This window comes from Colletotrichum gloeosporioides (assembly GCF_011800055.1).
Source record: "Colletotrichum gloeosporioides strain Lc1 chromosome Unknown consensus_8, whole genome shotgun sequence".
NCBI classification, from domain to species: Eukaryota; Fungi; Ascomycota; class Sordariomycetes; order Glomerellales; family Glomerellaceae; genus Colletotrichum; species Colletotrichum gloeosporioides.
This window is the reverse complement of record NW_025544653.1, coordinates 111,358-138,015: the sequence shown is the minus strand read 5'-3', so window position 1 is coordinate 138,015 and position 26,658 is coordinate 111,358. Positions and strand designations below refer to the sequence as shown.

Here is a 26,658-nt window from a genome sequence, read left to right as displayed (position 1 = left end):
TGTTTCTTGAAGCATTGAAAACTCTTAGAATCACATAAATGGCATGCAGAACTTTGCTGCTTGAGTTACTGAAGGCTCCATTCCCTAGAAGTGCAACAAAGGCTAGAGGTTCTCGAGTCAGTTGTAACTGTAGTGTTCGCAACTGAGATCTAAACAGCCGGGTAAGAAGACACCAAAAGAATTCAAATTGCGAAACTAAAACTCGAGTAAGCATCCCGATAATGCTTTTCAGTCCCTTTGACGCTCTTGGGCTTGACCCAGATCAGTGTCCGTTTGAGAGCCGAGACATCCAACTGGCTTATAGAAGATCCGCGCTGGCAGTCCACCCAGATAAAAGACTGCAGAATGGAGTCACACATAATCGTTGGCCTCAAATTTACCACTTGGAGCAGGCCAAGGAATGTCTGATGGATTGCGAGTCTCAGCTCATCGCGCAAAGTCACTACGACAAGTTCCCGCGAACATTCTTCCCTAGCAAGCCTCCCTTCTTTGCGGTTGTCCGCCCCCTTCCAGTGGACTTTGAGCAATGCGACATCTGCAACATGGTCATGCTTTTCAGAGATTTGAATGATCATCTCAAAGAGCATGGGGAGATAATGTGCGACGTATGTGGCAGCAGACTTGCATTGGCAAGTCTTGAAAACCATTGCATCCAAGTCCACGGCTTCCGAACTTGTCAGCTTTGCACGAAGATGCTCAACCCACAAAAGGATGGGGATCACCTGAGCAAGTACCACAACTGCCCGTTCTGTCATGGTTTGCAGGTGGATGCCATCACAGACCATATGGAGGCCAAGCATCATCTCCACTGGTGTGATGACTGTCACAACGATAATCCTGTTGTTCATATCATCAGGGCCCATCCACACTCAGTATGTCATGCCTGTGATGAGATCATCTTTCATTGTGGCCTGTTGGGTCACCTTCGGTCTTCACATGGTCTATCATGGTGCCTCGAATGCGAGACATGGGGTTCGGAAACGCCCATCGAAGAACTATGGTCGCACATTACGTCTTCTCCTTACCACGCCTGGGATCAATGCGCCTTCTGTGAAACAATATACTTAGAGAAAGGGCTGCTTCACACTCATCTTACTGGCATTCACGAAATACGTACGTGCTCAATATGCCCGTCCGAAACATCCTTCGACATGAGACACATGTTCGACAAACACAAAATGAGTCGATGTCCAGAGTGTGGAATTCACCTTCCAGAGGAACGAATGCAGCCACATTTGCGGTTCATGCACGATTGGGTCGTTTGCACTATTTGTGGCGCCTCAGAACCTGACGAAGAGGCTCTTGAAGACCATGAAGAAGACCATCCTGCATGCGACATATGCTGCCAACAACAGATGAATTTGGAGGACTTGCGCAGTCACTTGGAGCAGAAGCACGGGCTTGTTTTCTGTCCATTCTGCTCGTTCAGGACGACAGATCTTCTGCAACATGTGCAAGGCGAACATTCCCTTTCGACTAAATCGACTGATCCAAGAGGCTCTCAGATGATTGCACAAGACGTTCTGTCGACACTCATAACGGAGCTCGAGCGTTTGGAAAGTCTCCATCCAAGGTCCAGAGAGCTTCTAGACAGGGCCATGATCTGCATCACACAAGCTGTCGAACTCGAAAGTCGATTGTCAGTGGAGCCGGCCTCCATGGATGGGGAAGATAGGGAACACCTTACGTTCCATGGGACATCCGAGAAATCGACTCAAGTTTCCAACTCACGGCAACATGATTCTAGCTCGTCAAACATATTTAATCAGTCCACGAAAAGCCGAAAGACCGTCGAGACTGATCGAATGGATTCAGTAACGTGCAGCCAACGTCAATCAAAGGCCGTGGCCAGTAGCGATCGTCGTGGCAACAGACCGCAACCCTTCAAAAGTGCCGCGGAGTCTTTGCTACAGAAAATTACGAGCAAGGAGACGTTACGCAAATTGGTGGAAGTTGCTTCTTCACGAGGCCAGTTGGACAGTCTACAGACAGGGCTTTGCGATGTTAGCTCCGAGGGCGATAATGTTTACCGGTCTGTCTCTACCATTAGCACCTTTGTCGACAACTGCGAGCATGGTGCAGGATACATAAGAATATGCAAATTCTATGGACTTCTCAAGATAGCAGAGATGCTTGAGCGTAGGAGAATGGAAACCGCAAGACAGAGAGTCGACAGTGCCGACTACGACCGAATTTTGCAGTGCAAAGGCCTGCCAATCAACCAACGCACCCGCGCGGAGTTGAGACAACAAGTTAAACTGGGACGTCAGTTGCAAAAGATTTGCGGGCCAGATGTTGGACTCATTTGTTTATTGGCTGTCGGAGTTAGCAACATTAAGTCTATCGCAAACGTCGAAGCAACAGATATGGAGTGGTTTCACCAAGCAGTGAACAGGTACCACGCCATTTGTGAGTTTGGTAGGAAGTGTCTTCAAAGCCTAGTTTCAGGCGTGGATTTGGACCCTAGGGAAATTCGTGAACTTGATAAGCTCGCCCAATAAAAGTAACATTTGGCTTTTTTCTGCCTCTGAGACATTCTCGTAAATGAATGTCAAGTGTAGCATACCGGGAGCTACGGTGAAAAGCCACCATCAAACCTTGCAAGTAGAACCCAACTTCAGGCTGTATTCCTATTGCGGCTTTTAAATGATTGTGACTTGGGCGACGATGCTCGGGCAGCTATTGATTTTTAGTCTCGACGTCGATCTTTGGAAAATGGCGGACACCCCAAATTCACACTCAAATGGTGGTTCTCGTCTGGTTTATGGTCTTGAAGGGGGTGGGGGAGAGAGGCCTTCTTATGTTCGGCCCGCTTCGGATCGGCCCCGCAATGATGGGTCCATGTCCTCGAGACATTCATTCAGTGAAGACAAGTCGCGCAAACGACTCATGTTGGTGTCTGGAGGTCCTGAAGGGTGGCCTGGATTGCTAACTTGAAACGTTGAAGAGGTCCTCTGATGTATTTTATGTCCCTGCTTTCCCACCCACCCAGTCGTTTGAGAAGAAAGGCCACCCATTTGACGAGCTGGGTCCAGCACAGCACATCCTCAGAGCTTCAAATTATCTAAAACTTCTGTAGTATGTAGGGTCTTGGCTCTTTTGCCTTTTCTTTTGGGTTCCGTTGAAAGGCTTTCTCCGATTGCAAACCTAAAGTTGAATGACAGCGGGTCCCGTGTGCTTTTTCGTATTTTACACGTAGTGTTAATCTTCTGTCTGCCACCGCCTGATGTTATCATTAGTCGGACCACGTTATTTCTGCTTTCGATATCGGCATGCGGGAGAGCCAAGCTGATTTTATATCGTGCTCGACGGGGCGTTTGGCTCCATGAGCCATGAGGTTCCACTCGGGATATTATTAACGACTCGTGTGATCCCTGTCTCGTCCCTATCAGGACGAGGCTTCGCGACAAAATGCCAGCATCTTTGTCATTGAATCCCGCTTCACTTTAATTGAGTTTGATCGACGGGTCGAGGCGCGCTGATCGACGTTCGTGGTCTATTACCAGCGGTGAACTCCCACAATACTTCGTCCGAGCCAGCTCGATCTAAGACGCCGCTGAAAGCTATATAAAGTCGACTTCCATTCCCCGACTTCTTCGTAGATGGAAATATTCGCCTATCATCGAACTACAACTCCTTCAACCAACAGTCGCCATGAAGTTCACCACTATTATTTTCGCCGCTGGCATCGCTGCCGTCCAAGGCTTGGAGCTGATTAGCGAGAACCCGCTTTGCAAGTACGAGAAGCTCAGTGTCGCCGCATGGCACAACTGCAACGACTTCAACGGCGGCAAGGACCCGTACAAGGACTCAGACTGCGATCTGCCTTGCGCTAGAGCCGGAAGAAACGAGGGCGGCAAGTTTGTTCACGTCGCCAACTATTGGGGTAGCGACAGATGTGCACTGCAGTGCTATCTTAAGTAAACCATAGGTATGAACCTCGAACCCCAAACACTTACCTCTGGTGACTTTAACTGACCAGAAACAGTGGCTCAGGACCAATTAAACAGCGAGAGCAATGATGGAATGAGGATTAGATGATACCAACTAAATTGTAACTATAATAAATCCAACAACCAACATCAAATGCATGGCTTGAGAGCCCTGATTCATTGACGAGTGTCTATCCCGATCTTTGCCTCGCCATGGACACTTTCTCTGCAATGAGAAACTGATACCCAAGGACGCATCGTGGACATGCAACACCGAGTGCCGACCATTGAAATACGAGATTGCACAACTGGTGTCACTCTACAGATGACAAAACTGGACTGCCGCCGAGCTTCGATGCACGTAACCTTCGGAGCGTCAATCTGAAGACAAGACGGTTTTGGGACCTTTGCTCGCAAAAGTTTGAGATGATGCCTTCTGCAATATTACCAACTAAATGACTCCACGATAAGCCTTGCTTTAACTCCATTTCCCTTGCGCACAATGTCCGAAAAGGCAGTCCTGACTTCGTCGCTCAATCCTTCCGGCCCGCAAACCATCACGCAAACTTCGCTCGTGGTCCCATTTAGCTCGCTCTCAAGCACGTCTCTCACATTCATCCTCTTGCCGATGAAGACCTCCTTCTCAACCCTCCATAGCGAGCCTGAGACTTCAATATCATCCACCAATGCCTGGGATCGACATCCCCAAAAGAGCTTGGAGCGGCCAGGGTGACCGGCTAGACTGGGCAGAAGAGCAGTTACTCCAACCCCACCAGCGATTGCAACTAGCGTTGGGGCTTTGTGCGGTGATTCAAACAGAGGCGCGTGAGATGGGTATCCAGACTCGACAAGCACAGGGATTGTGCTACGAGTGCTTAAACGCGAGGATAAACCTGTTTGAGTCCGAATGTAGAATGTGATTCCCATCTCGGGTGGCTTATCAGATGTCTGCGACGAGCTGACGGGACTGTGGCTGACTGTAGCCCTCTTATCAGCGGCCTGAAGGCTACTGCCGGAGGTCTTTTCGATGTCCCCGTCAGTTGAGTGGGTGACTTCAATTCGAGAGCGAGTTGAAGACAACATTGCGGAGGCAATTGAGAAAGGGTGATTCTCCCATACGCGCCAAGTGAGAGTCGGGAAGTACAGGTATGCAACGCCAGATGCGGAGACGCCTGGGACAGTAACCCGAACATACTCTGAGTCAATGGCCGTGATGTCGGCTGTCTTCAACCCGTGGCGCAGAAGTCTGAGAATTCGAAATACGCGGTCGAAAGCCCAAATTGCCATGCACACAATAATCCATACCTCGTACCCCCATTGGTGTTTGAATTCGAAGACAATGTGCCAGTAACATCCCGCGATGATCAGAATAGCCACAGCAATATGCCATGCAAGGAACGCCTCGTAGATCTTCCTTCGAATGGGTATAACAGAAGACGGAAACATAATGACCAGACCCAACGTCGCAATGATACCCCAGTACCAGTATGGTTCTCGGGACTCGGTGGCGTGTGTGCCGTTCTTGATATAAACATCCAGGTAGATGATGCTATGTAGAATAGCCTGCAGAGTTGCTATGGCTGCTATCCATCGGTGCACCAGGAGAAACGTTGAGTGGGACCAGTCTGTAACCCAAAGTAGGAGGTTATTTCGGCCGGCGTATAGGAACACCAGCGGTAGATTGGCGAAACTTAGCAGTCCAAGACGGTTGGATATCAACATGCACATCCAACGCCAGCCGTCGCCAGGATACCAGGTGTTCGGGTCGGCGTACTGATAGTTGACTGCTGATAGTACGGTGTTGATGACTATGAAATATGATATGAAGAGGGCTTGTCCACGCTTTGGCATGAGGGCAAGTCCAAAGAAGACGGGTGTGTCATGACGATGGCCAAATAGAGGTGGGTCGATGATCAACGCGTTGAAGTTGGTGCGCCAAGCTGTCGGGAAGGGGACGAAGCGTAGGAGCGAGATGGCGATGGGGATGACAATGCCTGAGAGGAGTATGATCAGACTGCTTATTGTTAGACTTAGTTAATACCTGAGGGGGTGTTGCATTGCTCACCCAAATCCTTCCTGCTGGCTTTCTTGATTTTCAAATATCGTATCGGTATTGTAAGCCGCAAACCAAAGGTCTTCGGACACGAGGCTCGTTTGGTTAAGAGACCCAGTGGCGTTATAGAGAGCAGTCGGAGTGCCACCAATCTTCTCCAGCGCCTGTTGGTATGTCTCTTTCGGGTCCGGCTGAACGGCTTCTGTGCCGGCCACGTTCTCCTGCCAGAACTTCTCGAGCTTCCAGGTGGGCATGTTCTTGCAACGAGTCGAGACACACCAAGCAAGTGTCTGCAGAAATGCGTCGTCGGTAGCGTAGCAGCTCGGGTCTGTCATCACCATGCCGCTCATCGACATTCCAGACATGCCACCCATATCGTCTGAACCGGTAGTGGAGCAATTCAAAGTTGCGCCAGAGATTGCATCGCGACACGCAAAGGCGCAAGGAGGTTTGTACATGGTGATGCCGTAACCGACCAGGCCTTGTCCGGCGCCCATCGCATAACCGGTCACCGCGGCAAGGACGACGAACGAATGGAGCTTCATCGGTGATGTTGATGATAATAGATGATGATGATACAGCTAGATCGCCAAGGCTGCAGGTGTCCCATTTGATACAGCATCGACAGGTATCCGCTTCCTAATTATACAGATGCGAACCATATGATGAAGTTGCATTTGATGCGGAGCTGCCTATTAGGTTTTGGGTGATTGAGGTCTAGTGGGTTTTAGATCGGGAAAACTGCTCAAACTCTCTCACACTGCGTTCGTTTTCGCCGCCACCTGAGCAGTAATACGCGCAGCATGATTGGTTCATACCTCGAAACAAAGGTCTCGATCAATTTCGCTTTTAACTATCATTCCACAAGCAGCGGCTAGAACCCGGGGCCACGGTGACGGCTCGCAGGGTTCAGGGACTTTTGTACCATATTCCGCGATCCGCCCCGCAGCCAAACTTCGCATTGAGCGGTATCTTGTCATTATTTCAAGACAAACAGCTCATTCGTGGCGTTTGGAGACGCAGAATGATCGTGTTTAGATCGAAACCGGTGAAAGTGAAAAGAACGCACTCATGTGATAAGGCCATGCTTTGTTCACATGCAGTCAGAGCTGCGGGAAATTGCGTTGCTCTGCGATCTCCTTCCTGACGGCTTATGAGAGTATAGTAGAATGAGTATCGCTCCAAGTCCGTCAAAGCCTCCTGTTCGCTTTTATTGAACCGCTCAGCTAATTCAGGTGTGACATAGCCAGACGCAGATGTACCCTCAATACGCGCCGTCAGCCGCGCGACCACAGCAGGGCAACCAACGTCCACCATCACATAAATGTCTATCTCATGTACGAAGGTAGTAATAGTACTGTAGGAACGTGTAGAAGTTTTTCTAATATTTTACAACCTCCCAAATTGTCAAAATAGCCACTTAACTCTCTTCGCCTGTCATACCCGAGTCAGAAAAGCAAGCTGCGCCACATATCTCAGGCCGCATATCTTTCTCGTCTAGCAAACTTGATACGACAGCTGGGATACCGCTCACGGTCCATGTTGACGTCACTTTGCACCATTATACGCCCATTACATTTGAGCCATATCCCGGAGTTGGCATATTTTCTCCATCCGGTATTTCTGCCGGGTCAACATGGAAGATTAGATCACTCTTTCGGGTGATGTTGCGGACCCCCAACGAGAATGATTTCCTGTAATGGCGCCAACAGTGCAATCACGTTTCTCTTATCCCTGGTACAATGTTAGTCAATGGTGCCTCTCCTGATCTCGCTGATAAAAGACGGCACATAACGTATGATAATAATTGATCACTGATGCAAGAGCTCAACACCTCTGCATTTAAACTGATTGATGATTTGTGGCTGATGGCGCCCACTGAAACTATTTGGATGGCCACACACAATGATTGTTAGATTAACCACTTAGAGTAGAGTTCAGACCTCCAGTCGACGTAACAGCCTCAAATAGCGTTGAGGCTTTTAAATATCATATCCTGAAGTAAGGCTAAATCGACTTTTCAAACACGCTCGCAATATTCTACAGCTCATCAGTTCATGTTGAATGCCACAGCACCTCCGGCTCCACCATCCCAAAACGCTTGCACACATCCGTCAAGCCTTACCAAATCACGGCTCACCCCAAATCTCATCAGCGATCTGCCTCACCAGAGACAGCTTCTTCTTCTCGTCTTCCAGGCTTAGAGGATATCCGCTCTCATGGGTGCTGAAACCGCACTGAGGGGAAACGCAGATGCGCTTGAGCGCCTCCTCCTTGGTCTCGCCGCTGCCCTTGGCGACGAACTCAGCCGCCTTGTACACGCGAGCCTTCATCTCCTCCTTGTCCTCGAGGGCAGGCACCTTGGTGCTGATAATGCCAACGACAACGTTCTTGTTCTTAGGGAGGAACTGCAGCGGCTCGAAGCCACCCGCGCGCTCAGTGTCGTACTCAAGGTAGAAGGTGTTGACGTTGAGGTTCTCGAATAGCTTCTTCGCGATGATGTCGTAGGCACCCTCGGCAAAATGGCGTCCGCCAATGAAGTTTCCACGGCACAAGCTTCGCCTTGTTAGCATTGGTCTTGTCTTTTCGCTTCTCTGAGTGTACTCACTGAATGCCTGTGTGCATGTCTTCGGGGACCTTGCTGATGCTGTCGTTGTAGAGCTTGATGTAGGCGTCAAGCAGGTCCTCAACGGTACCATCGTTGTCTTTGTCCTCCTCCCACCCTTGGCGGAACTTTTGCGAACAGAAGTCTGGACGAAGTCAGCGCAATTCGCCTTTTCTGAGATCGCGGTCACTTACAAGCCATGCCCGGGTCATCGAACTGGACGTTACGCAGGCCAGCCTTGTAAAGCACCGCAAGCTCGTCTTGGTAAACCTTGGCCACGTCCTGGAAGTACTCGGCATCGTTGGCGTACGCCTCCTTCGTGTAGGCTCGGCCCTGCTTGTAGCGCATATGGAACCACGCAGGCGTGATCATGGTCAGCTTGATGTTACCCCATTCTTCCTTGGGCAGCGCGGCCTGGACGAGTTGCAACTCGTGAAGGTTGGACTTGGACTTCTGGGCAGAGTGCGCCAGCTTGGCGCCGGCAATGACGGAGTCGCCAGGCATGACCTTGCGGTCCTTCTCGATGAGGCTCACGACGTCGGGGTGGTACAGGCGGAACATGCTGGCCTCAGCGTCTTGGAGCCGGGTTGTGCCCTCGAATTCGTCCCACATCAAACCCCAGAAACGGGTGCGGTTGTACTCGCCCGAGGTGACACCCTTGATGCCCAGGTCGCGCTGGAGCTTGACAACCTCGGCGACAGACTCCTTCTCGACGGCGGGAAGGCCAGCTTCTTCTTCGGACATGCCCTGGTCGCGGATCTTGCCCTCGCGGATGTCGAGGAGCTTCTGGGGTCGGAGGAGGGAGCCCATGTGCTCAGCCCTAAAGGGCGGTGCCTGGTGAAGCTTGGAAGACATGTTGACGAAGCTTTGAGATGAGATCGGTGTTTACTGAAGATTGTTGTCTCTTCTCTCTTCTCTCGTCGCGAATTGGCTCAAGGTGAAGAATTTGAAAGTCGTGATGTCTCGGTAGGTGGCCGACCTAATGCTCGAGGCGGGGCAGGGGATTTTAACGGCGGGGCAAATGAGGGGTCAACTCCTGACCGATAGCTGACGAAGGGTGCGAAGGTCCGATTGAGGGAGGCTCAGCTAAGAGCTATCCGGCCTTAGTCGAAAAGGTAGCTCATGTCAGCCGGGAATGAACCCAATTCGAGAGGGCCGAGGCGACATGGAGCTTCGCCACAAAGACGGTGGTCCCAACTCCTGTCGGCAGGGCGCCACGCGCGTAGCTGGAAGAGCTGACAAACTTCTGGGGTGCATTTGCCCCTCCTTGTTTTGTCCGAAGAATGCTCTTTTGCCCCTCATCCCCCACTCGCCCGGCACCAGCGCCGTTGCGTTGACGTCAACGGGATTGGCCGAGTCGGCAGTGGGATAGGGGAGTTGGGGAACGGCGGGCGCGGTCAAAGAAGAAGCGCGACAAGCCGGTGTTGTTGATGTTTCACAACGAGCTTCCACCGGCAGAGCCGGCCGCGGGGAACGGTCTCCGGCCAGGCCCGGTATTGATCTGCAATTGCCGTCTTCCAGCCGGTGGGAGGCTCGGGAGACCTGGAGACATTGCAAACTTACAATTAGCCAGACAACCAAAATCAAACTGATCTGTTGTTCTGTTGTTCCTTGTTGTGACTTGGCCGTGGCTACTGCCGATCACTGCCTATGGTAATACTCAGAATTGGTGATTATGGCTCAAACGATTGGGTTCGGCAAGGTCCAAAATTTGGAGCCCATAGAAGAAAGCTTCCAGAAAAACTGTGGGTTCGCCGGGCGGGGCGAGCACTTGTCGGAGACAAAATTCATGCTGTCAAGTCTTTTTCTTCATCGCTTATTCGCCACGCATATCTGTCCCGGATTTTCGGATTTGCGGAGCGGACTTACAAATCTGGATCCAAGCAAGGGCTTCAAGCACTCTACAAACTTCTTGACCTTGAAGTATCAAAGCAGCAGTATCCCACTATTCACAATTATGGGCATGCTTTTCGCACTTTTGAAATGGCGCCAACCACGCAAGGTGGAACTGGTGAACAAACATCTTGAAATGAGTTCTAGGATTGAAAATTGCGGGAAGTTATGATATTGGCTGCAAAAAGAGATTGCGAAATCAGACAGAGCCATTTCAGGTCGAAAGGACGAGTCATACAAAGAATAGGAGTGAAAGGTAATACAAGAAACGACCTCCCACAACAGGAACAATCTGGCCTGGAATCCTGCGCATATCACCTTCTTAACTGTGTTTGTTACCAGGAACCGTCTCGTACTCGCATCAAGAGTCCAAGAGCGATCTAGCATCTATCTTCTTGATTGCATCATATCCCGAAGCCTTCATTCCCCACTCAAAGCAATCCGCCCAATATCGCCCACCATATGAGACGCCAGGCGGCGCTCCGCCTAATATCTCAAATGTCAGCAATTTCAACTCCAGTCATAATGAATGTTCTTGAGGCGGCCACTCACAAGCTTGAGTTTCCGCCCAATCCATGTTGGAGACACACTGGTCAACCGTCATATTTGCGACCTCGTCGTCCACTTTCCTGTTCTCCGGGCATGTGGATCCTTGATCTATGTTGCTCTTAATCCAGAAATGCACAAACCCGACATCATACAGCTTGGCTTTGCTATCAGGAGCCCAAATATCTCGGTTGTAATCGGTCCAGTAGTAGCCGACTTTCGTCTGGTCTTTGCCAAAATGGTTGTCTTTATCCACGACGTATCTGACAGCCTCCTCACAAAAGCGTCGGGTGACATCTTTGTCAGGCTTGTATGATGGTGGAACTGGCTCGTTCCAGCAAAGTGATTTGCCATGTTCGAGTGTTGGAGCTCCGTTATCGAACTCGAGATTGTAAGTTGCTACGCCGCAGCCATCAATGACAAGGCGGCCCTTCTCATTCATCCAAAAGCCCTCCGCGTGGCCTGTATTCGTGTCAGTTTGACGTTACTCGAATTCTCAGAGTTGCGGGTGATAACTCAATGCACTTACATGAAGGTTCCGTGACGAACCTGTTAAAAGCTGCAGTACAGGTCTCCTGGCAGCCTGAGCCATCGCCCTTCGGTTGCCATTCCATAGTCACGTTTCTGGACTCCCCCACCATGGCCTCACCGCGCTGCCACTGTCCTATAAAGCCGCCCTTGTCGAGAGTATTGTTCGTAAATGCGCACATCTCATTGACGGTACTCCGCAATTGTCAGCATGGTCTTTCTCAAGACAGGCAAGGCATGTTTGTTAGAAGACTCACGGCCACCAGTTATAGTAGTATGACCAGTACGGAGCGGTACACTTGACCCTGAATTTGGGAGGGGCTTTTGCGCTTGACGATGCGGTCGAACCCAGATTCTCGTTCAGATTCTCATCTCTGGGCGTGATGTTATTGAGGAAACGGAAGTGCCGGGTAACTTCGTTCTTTGCTGGAGGGACCTGTAGGGTCTTCAAGGAACTTGTGGGGTCTGTCGCAGTTGGCAAGGCGATCCCGAGAGTGAAGAATATCGTTGTGACAAGCCAGACGAGGTCCGTTGAGAGACGCATGATTGTTTGCTCTATTGCTGAAAGCTGCGTTCGTCAGGATGAAGAGAAATCTGGTGTGTCCCGATGTTGTCCTTCGATTGATGTGTGTCTTGTCGTTGGCATGGAGCATCAATGGAATATTGGGCCCTCTACCCCTCAAATATTTATACACACTCGTATGATATGATACATATCACAGGCTGCCTCACGATGTGGCATGATGTTCAGAATACTTTCGCGAGAAAGATCTAAGTGTAACTCCACAGGCGCGTTGCAGTCAACAGAAGAGGCAACAGAGAGCCTCATCGAGCACTTGATCATCGTGAGTTCTGGCGGTGAGCGTCCAATCGGAACATCCTTGAAGTAGCCGGAACGTGGTGAAACCCATTGTCCAACGTCACAACTTTCGGCTATTTTGCGAGACAATTTCATTTCTGCGTTCCATCAGCGATCGTACACAATCTTCTGATGCTATTCTTGAAGAGTTTCGGTTACCTTTTAGCAGGCAAACAGAAACCAAGTGATGAAAATTTGCCAGCTCAGCTCAATGACGCCATTTGGGACTATTTCCCTTCCAAGGCTCATTGGCATTGGTGTTTCAATAGAGTTAGTCGAACCATTTCGCCCAAATTTGTTTGCCCTATTGGTAAAACGTACGGACCCAAGTCCTGACGGGCCGTGGCTGCGAACATAGCCGAAGCCGGGGGTGGCTATCTGCACCGTCGGTATCCCGAGTCAAGGGGCTCCTGCCTCAACCTGAGTGTTGGAATGAGTAAGCAATGTTTTTTGATGTAACAAGAGACCTCTTTTCCTCAGGTAGACTATCTCCTCTTTGATGCCGCACTGTAGTCCGACTGCTGATCCAGTGGCTTTGCCATCGTTAGCAAGAATTGCATGTTGGCTCTGTGCCAATGTCGTGTCCACCTGTTGTCCAACTGGTCGTGGACTAAACCAGGTCGTGCGCATCGCCACGTTTCTCATATCTCCGATCCAAATAATCACAACGGCGGTGATCATGATACACCGTCTCGGTGCAAAGTGACCGTGGATACTTATTTCTGCCTGATATGGTCGGTGTCCTAAGCATTTCGGGCTTTGATCTGTACCTTATCGATCACATCTCTCCGTGCGGGTCTTGTGATCTAGATGTAGAATTTGATGCGATTCACGCAAGTGAGAACCCTTGTAGCGGTGCGATGAACAACACCATGAGCAGCACTAGCGACTCGGCTTCTATTCCGTCTCGCTCGAGAGTCACCATGCATCTTTGTGTGGCACGAGCCATCAACAAACATCGTCAGGAATGTTCAGGACATGGCCTTCGTCGTCGCACGATCTCGGTCCGATTTTCACTATTGATAGGAGATATCTGTAAGGCTTCATTTTCCGAGTGATATCCTGCTTGCCAGGGGCAAGACTCGAGTCCTGGTACAAACCCCGTTGAAGATGCGGGTGGTGGCATCTAGATGTCGCCTGACCAAACATATTTCACCGGCTGTTTCTCCGCTTTTCTTCGATAGGGTTTCGGGCACCAGAATGTCACGTCATACAACAGATGGGGTCCGGAAGAGATGTGTATTCAGGTGAAGCTATTACAGGCTCTCTGTGGAGGCAAGGCATACGCTTAATTCCATATACATGAAGCGCTTGAGCGATGTACCAACAATGCAAGCGCAGGACGACGACCAAGATAATGAAGCGGTTAATCAGTCAGCGAGCCTCTTTCTAATATGAGAGCCCCCGATGGGCGCACGATTTTAGTTGGAAGTGAAAGGTGCAAATGAGGAAAAGCTGATGACATCGATTTGAGTACAGATGTTAGAATGATCATCCATCTGGCAAGACACTCCCGCCACGGGTGGCGTGCAGCCTGTTTCGTTGTTCAAGACAAGCAACAACATCTGATGATGCGATATTTGGACATACCAGATCATTGCTGAAACCACCAAACGGGAGGAATATCAGGGACAATGTTGGAAGTGATCAGAAGTATAGAAAGCCCGCCCTTTTGCCACGGGTGGCGTGACCGCGATGATAAGATGTGAACCAATCCCATGGCAAACTCCCGAGATGCAGCCTATCGCTTCCCACCGGCTGGAACCGACCAACACTCCACTCAACATCCAGGACGGGCACCTGCAATATGCAGTGATCTATTGCTGGATGGTTCGTCTCATCCTTACGAGCCAGCTCAAAGTTCGGGCAGGGCGTCTGACGGGCGAAGATGGTGGCCACCACTTCGCAAAGTTGCCTGCCCTGGCAGTAGACACTCAGATCGTTTACTTGAACCAACCAATTCGGATACGAATCACCGAGGCAGTCATGCATATTTCATTGATCAAGCAGGCAGCCAGTCGAGTGCCCGCAAATCGCCAAGACGCTGGAACTTTTGCAGATCTTGGATAACCATAAAGGGCAAGGCTATCATCGCGACCAATCACCCCAGAGCAGAAGGCGAATCCAGATGCCGCTTGCTGACTGCCATCATGCCCAAAAGGAACCTGCACAAAAGCGAGCGGCTGAAGTGCAGGGCCAGGGCGGCGCCGCACGCATCGCATCACCTACCCTTGCTGGTATGGAAGTCCGCATGTCACGAGCTCACCTGCACAGATGGCGGGCGCGTGTGGTGGTGTGGGTTTGTGTGCACTTTTTGACATGATCCCACCTGCCGAGGGAATTTGCAAAAAGCAGAGACATTCCCTCGTTCAGAGCAAATCCCCGGCCTGCCAGCGCGGGCCATATGGGCCGTCTTGGCGGGAATGTCGTCCAACCCGCGCTGTGACCCAACCAACACCCCTTGATCGGGGCAAACCGCGGGCCAACAACAAGCTTGTGGGCCTACCTCCAGATAAGGACGGGATGGCGCATTGGCTGCCTTTTCTCGTTTGCCTGCCGTCAGATGGGGGCGGGAGTCTTGAGGAAGCCCAGGCCTGGTGTTCAGGGTGCGTACAAGCAGGCATTTCCAGCGAAACGGAAATAAGTGGGAATTGTCAGTCAGTGATCACTGTGTCGGACCCAGGTTTGAGATAGAAGCGCCCGTCGACCTTCGTCTGGAATCGAGATTTGCAGGGAGCCATCAGACAGAACACAATGCGGTAGTAGTAGCGCCGTTTGTGGAAATGTTTGTCGGTCTCTGCATTCAAAATGTCCAACAAATTGGTTCCAACACGGTTGCTGAGATCAGCTGGTACTCGCAAAAGTGCCGCCGGGGGTGCGACCTGTACCTTGAGTAACGTTCGTTACTCATCTTATCCGCAATCGGCGCGCGTAGTATTGCTGTGGGGAAAACTCGGAACTCTCCCACTTGTCGGCCGTTCTCTGATTCCCGCGAAGGAAAGACAATGGCCAGCAGACACTGAGCAGCAGCAGCAGCTGCTGCAAACCGCGACAAGCCTTTGCCAACCGCTTCAAGAGATCCGGCCGAGAGGTTGCCCAGACGGGCGTGCTGCAAAAGAACCTCTGGTCGAACTTTTGATTCTCTTGGTAGGCAAGGGGGAAATGGAATGCCAACATGGCGTCGCAACGGCCGCCCTTCCAAGAGTGCTTGACATGTCTTGCCTCTCTGCGCCGAGCCGTGACACAGTCTAATGGTAGCAGGCACGTCGCCGACAATCACCGCTCACTTGACGAGTTGGAGGGGAGAACCACAATATATAGGCGGCTTGGCGGAGCCCTTGGCGGCATGGCCAAGACGTCCGAGTCGGGGGTTGTCGCCGGGATATTGCAGCAGAAGCGGAGTCCTCCTCCGGGGACACAGGTCCATCGACCTCTCCAGATAAGGAAGCTGGTTGACGCTGGTCGACGGCACCGACCAACCGCGACGGCGGACGGGAGGTCGACCTCGCGCCGCCCAGCCTTCCATTCTCGAGCCGATTCTGTGATCCGGAAGGGTGGCCCCAGGACCTTTTGATCTGCGACGTTCGCGCCGCAGGGATGGGGATGAGCTGCTCGACAAAGACATGTCCCATTCAAATTCCGTGCCTCCTGACTGGTCGCGGGCAGAGAGTCATGACACATCAGGTTATTGTTCTGCCAATCGATGAGGTGGTTCTTGGGAATTGAATCGACTCACAGATTACCCAGCAAATAAACTATTCGACAACTGGGGAACACATTGGCTCCCCCTCTGCTGATCGATAACGGCCTTGGCGCGCCAGGGCCCTTTTGCTCCTGGGATTCGGCCGGCCGTCCAGACTCGGTGATTCCCCAAACCACCTGCGGAATCTGGTAATCGCCATTACGATCGTTGGTTGTCGTCGACGCCCGCCATGGGTATCAGCCGCCACCCCCATGAGAGGCAAAAGTTCCATGGCCCTGGTACCCTAGAAGGGTTGGATGGTCAGTTGCTGCATGGCGGCGGTCCCCGGGATGCGTTCGGAGCTCCAGCCGTGAATTCTTAAAAGAGACCTGCAGACCACCGCCTCCGTCGAGGCTTTTCGCTTCTCTTTTGACATCAAGCCAGGTCTCTCTTTGCCTAGAGCCAGCCAGCACAACCAGCCGGTGTGCCGACTTGAATCCGACAAGCACCAACCTCGACGACCCTCGTCAACATGGTGGCTACGAACCCCATCCCCGGGCCCATCCAGGCCGAGACGCAGATCCCCTCTGTGGATCCTGCTCACGACCCCAACATCATCACGGAGAAGATTCGTCACTCTGAGCAGATTGACGATCTCAAGAGCGAGCTCAGCGATGGCGACCAGATCACGGATCTGTTCAGCCCGTTTCCCGAGGTCAAGGGCATCGAGCCCGAGGAGAACCCGTTCACCATCCGTGCCGTTCTGACGGGTATCATCCTCGGTTCTCTCGTCAATGCCTCGAACGTGTACCTCGGTCTGAAGACCGGTTTCTCGTTCACCGCCACCATGTTCGGTGCCATCTTCGGTACGTTTTGCCGCGCAGGTGATGCAAGTGGACTTCACTGACACACGAGCTCTAGGTTATGCCATCGTTCAAGTCCTGGCCAAGACGGTGCCTCACATGCCCATCCTCGGAGGCCGTTTCGGTCCCCAGGAGAACTCCATCATTCAGGCCTCTGCCACCGGTGCCGGTGGCATGTCCGGTCTCTTCGTCGCAGCTCTCCCGGCCATGTACCAGCTCAACCTCATGTCCGACAACCCCCGTGAGGACTTTGGCCGCATCTTGACCATCACTGTCGTCTGCGCGTTCTTTGGCCTTTTCGCTGCGGTTCCTCTTCGCAAGTTCTTCGTCATCAACGTTGCTCGCGAGTTGAACCTTGTTTTCCCCACACGTAAGTCTTTAGTCACTGTGCTGAACTCCCGAGCACCCGCTGACAGGAGCAACAGCGACTGCGACTGCCCTGACTATTCGATCCATGCACGCTGTTGGCAGCGGTGCTGCGGACGCTGTCAAGAAGATCAAGACCCTCGGATACACCTTCGTGGGAGCTCTGGTTCACATTGTTGTGTCCCAGTATGCCGACGGAATCCTCCACAACTGGCACATCTTCACCTGGTTCTACATCTGGAGCGGCTACAAGAATTGGGCCATGAACATTGAGAACTGGGGCTGGTACATCCAGATCACCCCCGCCTTCTTCGGCTCCGGCATGCTCGTCGGTCTCAACGCCGCCTGGTCCTGGTGGGGAGGAACTTTCTTCGCCTGGGGCTTCGTCGGCCCTCTCTTGGTCAAGTACGGCGAGGCCGTCGGTGTCGCCCGAGCTCCGGATGACCCCAAATGGCATGACAGAGTCGCCTTCAACGGCATGACTATCAGCGATGAGCCAGGCTGGGTTCCTTCTCCCCGCTACTGGTTCTTGTGGCCCGGAGTCATGGTCTTGGTGTGCTACTCCATGGCTGAGTTCGTCCTCCACATTGGTGTCATCCTCGACGGTGCCAAGTTTGCCTTCCGTTCCGGTGCGAGAAGCATCAACAACCGCCTCCAAGCCAAGGGAAAGTCGAACGAGTTCCTTGCGAAGCATGCTGCAAAGGCCGATGCTGCAGATGGTCTTGTTGAGGACTTTGCTCCTCCCAGCCAGCAAGTCCCTGCCTGGGTTTGGGCTACTGGTACACTTGTCTTTGTTGTTGTGGCCTGCATTGTCTGCCACATTCAGTTCCACATGAACGCTGGTCTCGCCATCCTTGCTTGCATCTTGGGCCTTCTCTTTGCCTTCCTCAGCATTCACGGAGGTGCCGTCACCGACTGCACGCCTTTGACTGCTTCTGCCAAGGCCTCTCAGCTGGTTTTCGGCGGTGTCACAAAGGGACAAGGCCTTGAGATGCACAATGCGCAGCGCATCAACCTCATTGCTGGTGGTATTGCCTCTGGCACTGCGGACGTGGCAACTGCTCTCGTCAGCGACTTCCGTGTTGGTTTCCTTCTTCGCACCCCGCCCCACTTGCAGTTTTACGCACAGGCCATCGGTGCACTCGTTAGCGTCTTCTTAGCGCCGGGAGTGTTCGTACTGTTCATGGCTGCGTATCCATGCATCTGGCACGAACTTGACGCAACAGAAGAATGCGCTTTTCTCGGTATGTTTTCACCCTCATTTTTTCTGCATTTTCAAGCTGACCGGGGAAAAAAGCGCCATCGGTAACGGCTTGGCGCGCTGTCGCGGAAGCTGTAACCCTTCCTCAACTTCCTATTACTCGTTCTTGTGGCATTTTCACGATCGTGATGGGTGTGGTGTGTGTTGCGCAAGCCGCCCTCAAGAACTTCTACCTTGTGGGCAACCGCACCAAGTACAGGGACTACCTTCCCAACTGGATGTCCATCGGTGTTGCCTGGGTTCTGGGACCCGATTCTGGCTATGCCAATGCCATTATGTTCGGAGCTATCACTGCTTGGTGGTGGCGCAAGTACTTCCCCAAGAACTTTGAAACCCACTGCTTTGCGGCTGCCGCAGGTAAGATAACCCCATACACAACTCTATGAGCTAAATCAAAGCTAACGCTCAAATCAGGTTTGATTGCCGGAGAAGGCTTCGGTGGTGTGATCAACGCCGCGTTGGAGCTTGGTGGCGCCTCAGGTGCATTTTACGGCACTGAGATCGCAATCCCCGGTGGAACATGGTAAACTCTGGCTCCATAGACCACACCATGATACCCTTCATATGCCACCTCAATAATATCTACGCTCACTAATTCATTATCCAATCCAATATCCAACCATGAACGTCGTGAAGTTGGCCAGCGCTCCGGTCTGACAAGTGGGTCTTCGTAGACCGTCCCAGACTCTAGCCGGCGTCCCCAGTAAACCTGTTGTGCTGTATGCTCCTTTAAATCGAAAGTCAGTAATCAATGACAAGATGTACCCCGATCATTTTAAGAGTAGGTCGTCGCAAACAACTACAACGCGAAGCAGAGGATTCGACAATATTCCTGCTGTCCCCGGTTCCGAACTTTGCAACTACTCTGGCCGGCACAGCAACTAGTGGGTCCGCGAGATAGCTCTCCGCGGAGACCGAATGTGGGACTTCTCCGGCGCCATCTGGTGCCAAATTCGATTCAAGGAGCGCTTCGGCTTCCATACTCGTCCTTTATCGATGAAATCCATAATGCGTTTGATATGAGAATTGAACTTAACTTGAAGTCTGATGATGCATTCCTCGTCACGAGGATAACTCATAAAAGGTCTGGTTCAATACGCAACGTTTCGCTTTTTCAAAAGTCCGGAGCATTAGTTAGTAAAAAGACTGTAGTCCGACCGAACCGAAATAAAGTAGCATATCGACAACAGTTGACACTGCAAACAGTCACGTCTGGGAGATCTTCCAAACTCAATTATATTGACGGACTTATTCAACCAAACCCCGTGACCCGCACTGTTGTACGTGTGTGGATATCATCAACCCGAGAGGCTCGCATTCAGCTTCTCAAACGAGTTGCGTGGTCTTGATGGCCTTTCAAGCACAAGTGAATACAGATGCATGATTCAGATTCCTCCGACGAAGCCGAAGTTGCAGACATAAAAGACAGCGAGTTGAGTAACTGTATTCACATGCATCAACCACAGGGCGGAAAGCTTGCGGTCCCGAACTCATATAAATCGAGGCTGGTAGAGTTGCCAGAAGTTCGATCGACAGTTTCTGATCAATGCACATCTCGAATTGAAGATCTCTTTCTTTAAACGCATTAGTAAACAGCTGGCATCATTCCGTCAGTTCCCTGCCTACGCAATACAATACTTCCGGAGCTCCGCGCCGAAAGGTGGGTCTCCGCAGACCGTTGCGGGTCTCGGTGGCCACCGGATGTCGGCGGATATCGGATCGCTTATCTAATCAGCAGCCGACCGTGATTTAGGAAGGAAGCCCGCATGAACCGGCAACACACCCAACTGCAGTCATTTGAAGCACAACCATTGACCGAGAACCCTGGATCGAATTCCTTCGATCATTCCTCGGCGTCTTTTTACCAGAAGCCATTCGGAGAACGCAATCCTAGCTTTGAAACCAACTGCTCAGCGTGTGGCGAAATTGAGTTCGATATTCGCGGCAGGCAGCAGCGTCAGTTGATAGGCCACGTGACTTTGTCATCCCATGTATGTTTGTTGTCTCTTTGATCCTTCACCGAAACTTGCCAGACTATCATATATTTGATGATCCGAGTTGTTCTAACACGTCTGTCAAGCTTCAAACTCTAGTGCCCAAGTATCTGGAGATTAACTTGGGAACACGTTTCCAGAATCCACACATGCCCCCGCCTTCGCTTCTCAAGATCAGGTCATCCTCAACACGGACCTTGTCAACCACTACGTCAAGATGACTGCACTCCTCGACCTCCCTGCCGAGATCCTGATCCAGATCGTCAGTCTGCTCTGCCCCCACTGTATTGTCATAAGCCGAAACTTGGGACAATGCACCTGCCAGGAAGAGCGGCCCAAAGACGGCAAGCGGTTCACGGCATCGGACCTCCTCCGTCTGGACTTGGCGAGACTATCGCGAACCTGCCGCGCTCTTCGAGATATTGCACAACCAGTGCTCCACCACAGCCCGAAGCCTGTTGTCGGCTACGAGCTCCTACTCGCGCGCACCCTCGCCAAACGACGTGACCTCGCCCACCACGTCAAGGAACTCCACCTCGGAAGATGGAGCGTGTACGAAAAAGATGTGACGCCAGAGCTCCAGGACCTTTTTAACGGAATCATAGTCCAAGTAGGCGTCCCTCCAAGTCTGTTGGGAGAAACAAGCAAGGAATGGCCCAAAGATTGGTTCCTGAATGGTGCGGAGAACAAGAACCCCTACGTGGGCTTCATCCCAGACATCACCAAAGATAGCGACGCCAGCGAGTTCTTCAACAACCGTGTACGCGTCGTCGATGCGCTGATGGTCACCCTCGTATCTAACGTTGAGCACATTCACCTGCTACCCCTTTCGGTCCCAAGCTTCCCGTTCTGCGCCCCGGGATCTCTGCCACGCCTGACAGACCTCACATTTCAGGTGTCAAACCAGGGAGAAGGCAGCAGCATTGACTGTGTAAAGGGCATTCTTGATGCCGCGCCGGCGCTGGAGCGGATCCGGGGTCTTGGCATCAACGGCATGTCCAGGGCGGTGACACACCCGAACCTAAAAAGCCTCGATCTCAACAACAGCTCACTCGGCGCAACGCACCTCAAAGCTATCATGTATGGGTTCCCTAAGCTGGAGGTGTTTGGGTACGAGGTCGACACGAACATCGATGTCGGAAGCCCCGACGAGCGCGACGCCATCCCAAGAGAGATCGGTGAAGCCCTACTCATCCGCAGAGATACCCTCAAGGACGTGGATCTCGACCTGGCTCGCTCGTCGATGTACAGACACAACTCGCGACTATCGCCCGAAGACGCGATGCCCAGCCTGCATGAGATGGAGGTGCTGGAGGAGCTCGCGATTGACCGGGAGGCCATCTTTGTGACGAGAGACATGATGCCCGAGGCTTTGTGGGTCCAGATTGACGATGTTGGGATCGGGAACATGGCCGAGGGCGGGGATGTAGATAATGAGATTGACGAGATGCTGCAAGCTCTGATGAATCCCGAGGACAGAAGGAGGAAGAAGGACTTGATCGTCGACTTCTTGCCGCCGTCCATTCGGTCCTTCAAGTTGTACGATCGGTACGGGAAGCTCTTCCCGGATTTGATCAAACTTGCAACGGAGACGCCCGAGAAATTTCCGAACTTGAAGAAGGTCAGATTCTGGGGCTTCAACGAGGATCAACGTATGGCGTTGAGGGGATCGTTTAGAAGGGCTGGAGTGAAGTGCTTCCATGGAGGATACCTGTGATATCACTCAGCAGCAAAGGAAAGACATGAAGGCGTGTTCTCCATGAAGCTAAATGAGGACAAACTTGGCCGCGAGGCAACACTGCGACTCAACTGAATGGCATGGAAGATGACGTTGCCTAAGGCTTGTCTTGGTAGTCTTAAATGCCAATACCGATGTTGCAGCTCTCGTGATTCCTTCATGCCCGTGCCTTGTTTATTGAACATGAGATACCCGATTATTGTGAGGTTCTGCTATAATACTTGATAACGCGGATGTTGATAATATTTTCAGAAGGAGTTCGACACACCTGGTGGACAACGAGAAAAGAATGTGGCAGTTGAAGTTGGATCTTACACGAGGTTTCTTCAAGTTATTCCTCCAATAAGATTTCACTAATGGGGCTAATAAACAATTGATCGTCACTACAATAATAAATGGAAAAGCTAGCATCGTTATGATAGGGATGAGTTCTAGCACACTCTGACTGTTGTTGTAGACACTTTGCCTGACGTCATTGAACCGGTAAATTAGAACTTGCCTTTTTACTGACAGTGATGAATGAATCCGGTAGTATTCGAGGAAATTTGTACTTTGTGTATCACGGACCGAGATGTTTTCATAACGGACGATGAGTTGTTGGGGGCAGAGTTTAAAAGACTCGTGCGTGCCGTCGCATGATGTCACCGCAGCAAACAGCGCCATTGGACGTACGACCTCCCAACTGGCATGTGGCGTGATCAAGACTGCGCGCCCTCAACTGTAATATCTCGCAGGTTGAAGAGCTAGATTGTTCTGACCGACACACCAAGGGGTTGCACAGGCAGCAAACATGCCACACCGACATGAGAATCTCGTTTGAGATTTCTTTTTTGCAGACAACTGAATGAATCACAAGCTTCACTTAGTGATTGCTTGCTTCATCAATCCGTACTAGCATCACCTTGGAGTTTTGCGCTAGTGATGCACGACAGCGAGACATCCGGCAAGGGACCCTCAACAAACACGTTCATCTCATCGGAACACGCTCCGTCACGGGCACAGCCACCAGCCGTACACAACACGGCAGAACTACGGCAAAAGCAAGGCACAATGAATCATCGCTGAGATTGCCATGTCTCCAAATCCCAACACAAGCTGAGACACACGAGGGACCGACCGGTAGTCACACGCGGACCGGCCCAGGCCCGCCCCGAGAGGATTGGTTGGCATCTATGGAGCCGAGCAATCAAATCGATCGAGACCACCACCACACCACCCAAAAGAATTTAAGAAATGAGGCGAAGTGCGGATCATTCAAGATAGAAACATAAGCTTATTTCACAAAACCCCATCGAGCCATTCATCGTGCCCGTATTCGCAACATCCGCCCGTCTGTGAAGCCAGCCAGCCACCAAAGGACGTAACCACATCCGCTGAGCCACCCATCACGAAACACAAGCGGCCGCCTTGACCACACCCAGCCCGTGGTTTGTTACTGATTTGCCCACCCTTTTCAGCCCTACCTGCCCAGTTTGTTCAACATTACATGTGTGCTTGCATCTGACATGTCAAAAATTGCCAATAAAACTGGGGGGAGGACGAGGACTGGGATGCTCAAAAGGTGGGAAAAGGGCCAGGCCCGGCAGTAAGACGGGATCAAAACACCACCGCCAGAGCGCCACAATGACGCAAAGTCCACGGAACACACGCGTTGCCAAAGGAGGGCAACACTGTCGAAACAGCGAGGGCGGCACCAAGGCCCCCGACCGGCGAAAATGCAAACGCGACCGATGAAATGTAACCTTCACCGCCGGCCATCGGTTCGCCTCCCTTTTGGCTGTGGCCGCAAACTGACAGACACGAGCGAAAGCTGGTTGCTGCACCCCCAAAGTGACTCACACGCCACATAGCCAGCCCCCCTCCCCTCTTTCTCTACCCGGAGTCCGTCCTGGCCGATTTCTGACGAAGAGGTCGGGGGAGAAATTGCAGTGAGTCCATGTGCCAAAGAGATTGCCCAACCCCTTAGCTGATGATGGGCTGGCATTAGCTCCAGCGCCGGACGGTCCTTTCCAATGGTCTGGTGATTTGCTTGCAAGGTCCGCTCGGAACTACCGGACGTCACTCCGTAGGTACCGAACGTCACGAGAGATTAGAAAGCAATCCGGTTTGCGGCTCCGTCAGATCTTGCTTTTTACGCTGATCATTGTAAACACACATGCTGATTTAAAAGAATCCGATATCCCCATCGCCCGTTTCTTGTCCTTTTCCTCTGTTCCTCAGGATGCACACCGTGATACCCAGTTCGGCCTTCATTGATACTCGCGCTTCTTCTACCCATCCCACGTCTCCCGACTGACACTGCTCTCTCATTATCCCTATCTCCGCCCCCCTTGAATCCTTTGCGAAGCAGATCGGACCACTAAACAGACCGCCCGCAATGTCAGCAGCAGCAGAGACGATCGCGCCAGCGCCCGCGCAACCGCCCACCACTGATGTCACCGATACGCCCCGGAGCAGCTCGACATCGTCCGATGACGTCGCGACCCTGAAGCCCGCCGCCCAGGCATCGTGGAAGAAAAATAAGCACAGCCTGCAGCACGCGGCAATCAATCGCACCGCGTCGCCGAAGCGCTCAAAAACATTCTGGAAGTCGTTCAAGTACCTGCTCGACCTCACGCCGAAGCAGGTAGACGACTTCATGGCGTCCTACGTCATCTACAGCCTCGACTGGGCCGACGAGCGCCAGATGATCGAGACCCTGGGGCCAGACTACCGCCAGAAGGTCGGCGATTGCTTGCAGTCGTACTACGGCGTGCTGAACCACCTGTGCGCGCTGGGCGATGTGGAGAAGATGTACATCCCGCCGCTGATGGACAAGAAGGCCTCCGTGCTGGACAACCAGATGCTGTACGAGGAGTCAATCGCCCGAGACATCGGCCTCAAGCCCGGCGACAAGGTCCTCGACCTCGGCTGCGGTAGGGGCCGAGTCGCGGCGCACATGGCCGTCGTCAGCGGCGCCAAGGTAACCGGCCTCAACATCGACCCGAACCAGGTCGCGCAGGCGAAGGAGTTCAACGAGCAGGTGGGCCTGGAGAACAGCTTCACGATCCAGGACATGAACGAGCTGCCCCTCCCGTTCGAGGACAACACCTTCGATGCATTCTACCAGATCCAGGCGCTGAGCCTGTGCAAAGACCTGCCGCGGCTGTTCGCCGAGCTGCGCCGCGTGCTGAAGCCCGGCGCCAAGATCTCGCTGCTGGACTGGGTTAGTCTGCCGGCGTACGACCCCACCAACGCCGAGCACGCGGAGCTGATGCGGCGGACGAAGCCCCTCATCGGCGCGGTGGGGACGCCTACCCCGGCGACTTTCGAGAAGGCGCTGACGGACGCCGGGTTCACGGTGCTGCGCTCCGACAACGCGAGCATCGACGGCGTGCAGGCGCCGCTGATCGACAAGGCGGACGTGTACTTTCGGAGTCTGCGGCAGGTCATCCTGGGGCTGGTCAAGGTGAGGCTGCTGCCGCCGCATTTCAAGACGCTCATCAACCGGCTGTGTCTGGATGGGCAGGCGTTTGTGAAGATGGATACCATGAGGCTTGTGTCGACGAGCTATCGCATTATTGCGCAGAAGAATTAGACGGCGTTTTCATGATGGAGTATGGTAGTTGTCATGAGAGTTTCGAGTTCGTTGGAAGACATGCATCCGCTGTTGCACGGCGAGAGCATCTTTGGGCGTCTTTGGATAGGATACCTTGGGGTTACTTCGACATTCAACTTTTAGAGCACGATGTAAGCAAGCATCACCGGAAATATCATAATGCATAATTTCAGAGACTTAAAGGGCATTTACGACTGCTAGTGCGATGACCTTCACCCTCTTTTAGCTGCCGTCTCACGGCTGGGGGCGTCTTTTGCCTTGAGCCGAAAAGTCAATTCACGTTTGATGAGTCGAAACATGCCGCAAGCTGGTCTCAAGCAGCAGCTAGAGAAAAAAGAGTTTGCTGGTATTCCTATTTCAAGTTGTCCTTGCGACGCCCTAGGTCAAAGAGTGTCGGCATGCGATTAACCCAATCCGACCACTTTTACGAGCAAGATTGTAAGGTCACTTGTTTGCAACGTGATACTGGGAACTTCTTGAGATTACAACTTCTACTTTTGAGAAACTTCTGTGAAGACTAAGACCCTGTCCCTGTACCGCCAACCCTGTTCGGCATTATCTTCCTGAGAATAGATCCCGTCGGCACCGAACGATCCTTGATCTTCCTCTGAGTCTCACGATTAGAGCTTGCGTTGGTTCATCACAAGATCATTGTGAACGCATAACCAGTAGAGGTGATGGAGTTTGTTCGAAACGTTCTCACTTCATATCGCTCCAAGAGCCAATACAAGAGACACCAT

At 52.2% G+C, this 26,658-nt stretch overlaps 6 protein-coding genes across 6 annotated transcripts; 3 read left to right on the top strand and 3 right to left on the bottom strand.

Annotated features, from left to right (window-relative positions):
• Positions 1-3,654: 3,654 nt before the first annotated feature.
• On the top strand, positions 3,655-3,924 carry GCG54_00010376 (uncharacterized protein; the record flags this gene model as incomplete). Its single annotated transcript, XM_045410301.1, has 1 exon — positions 3,655-3,924. One exon carries the CDS (start codon positions 3,655-3,657, stop codon positions 3,922-3,924), a length of 270 nt encoding a protein of 89 aa, XP_045270199.1.
• Positions 3,925-4,376: 452 nt separating this feature from the next.
• On the bottom strand, positions 4,377-6,530 carry GCG54_00010375 (Ferric reductase transmembrane component 4; the record flags this gene model as incomplete). The annotated part of the gene is made up of 2 exons (XM_045410300.1): positions 4,377-5,946; positions 5,998-6,530. The coding sequence occupies 2 exons, from the start codon at positions 6,528-6,530 to the stop codon at positions 4,377-4,379; spliced, it is 2,103 nt and encodes a 700-aa protein (XP_045270198.1).
• Positions 6,531-8,114: 1,584 nt separating this feature from the next.
• GCG54_00010374 (uncharacterized protein) lies at positions 8,115-9,445 on the bottom strand (the record flags this gene model as incomplete). The annotated part of the gene is made up of 3 exons (XM_045410299.1): positions 8,115-8,547; positions 8,594-8,735; positions 8,785-9,445. The coding sequence occupies 3 exons, from the start codon at positions 9,443-9,445 to the stop codon at positions 8,115-8,117; spliced, it is 1,236 nt and encodes a 411-aa protein (XP_045270197.1).
• A 1,399-nt stretch (positions 9,446-10,844) lies between these two features.
• Positions 10,845-12,101, bottom strand: GCG54_00010373 (uncharacterized protein; the record flags this gene model as incomplete). Its single annotated transcript, XM_045410298.1, has 4 exons — positions 10,845-10,969; positions 11,036-11,491; positions 11,559-11,752; positions 11,815-12,101. 4 exons carry the CDS (start codon positions 12,099-12,101, stop codon positions 10,845-10,847), a joined length of 1,062 nt encoding a protein of 353 aa, XP_045270196.1.
• Positions 12,102-16,630: 4,529 nt separating this feature from the next.
• Positions 16,631-19,115, top strand: GCG54_00010372 (uncharacterized protein; the record flags this gene model as incomplete). The annotated part of the gene is made up of 5 exons (XM_045410297.1): positions 16,631-16,964; positions 17,020-17,331; positions 17,378-18,571; positions 18,625-18,945; positions 19,003-19,115. The coding sequence occupies 5 exons, from the start codon at positions 16,631-16,633 to the stop codon at positions 19,113-19,115; spliced, it is 2,274 nt and encodes a 757-aa protein (XP_045270195.1).
• Positions 19,116-24,697: 5,582 nt separating this feature from the next.
• Positions 24,698-25,897, top strand: GCG54_00010371 (Cycloartenol-C-24-methyltransferase; the record flags this gene model as incomplete). The annotated part of the gene is made up of 1 exon (XM_045410296.1): positions 24,698-25,897. One exon carries the CDS (start codon positions 24,698-24,700, stop codon positions 25,895-25,897), a length of 1,200 nt encoding a protein of 399 aa, XP_045270194.1.
• Positions 25,898-26,658: the final 761 nt, after the last annotated feature.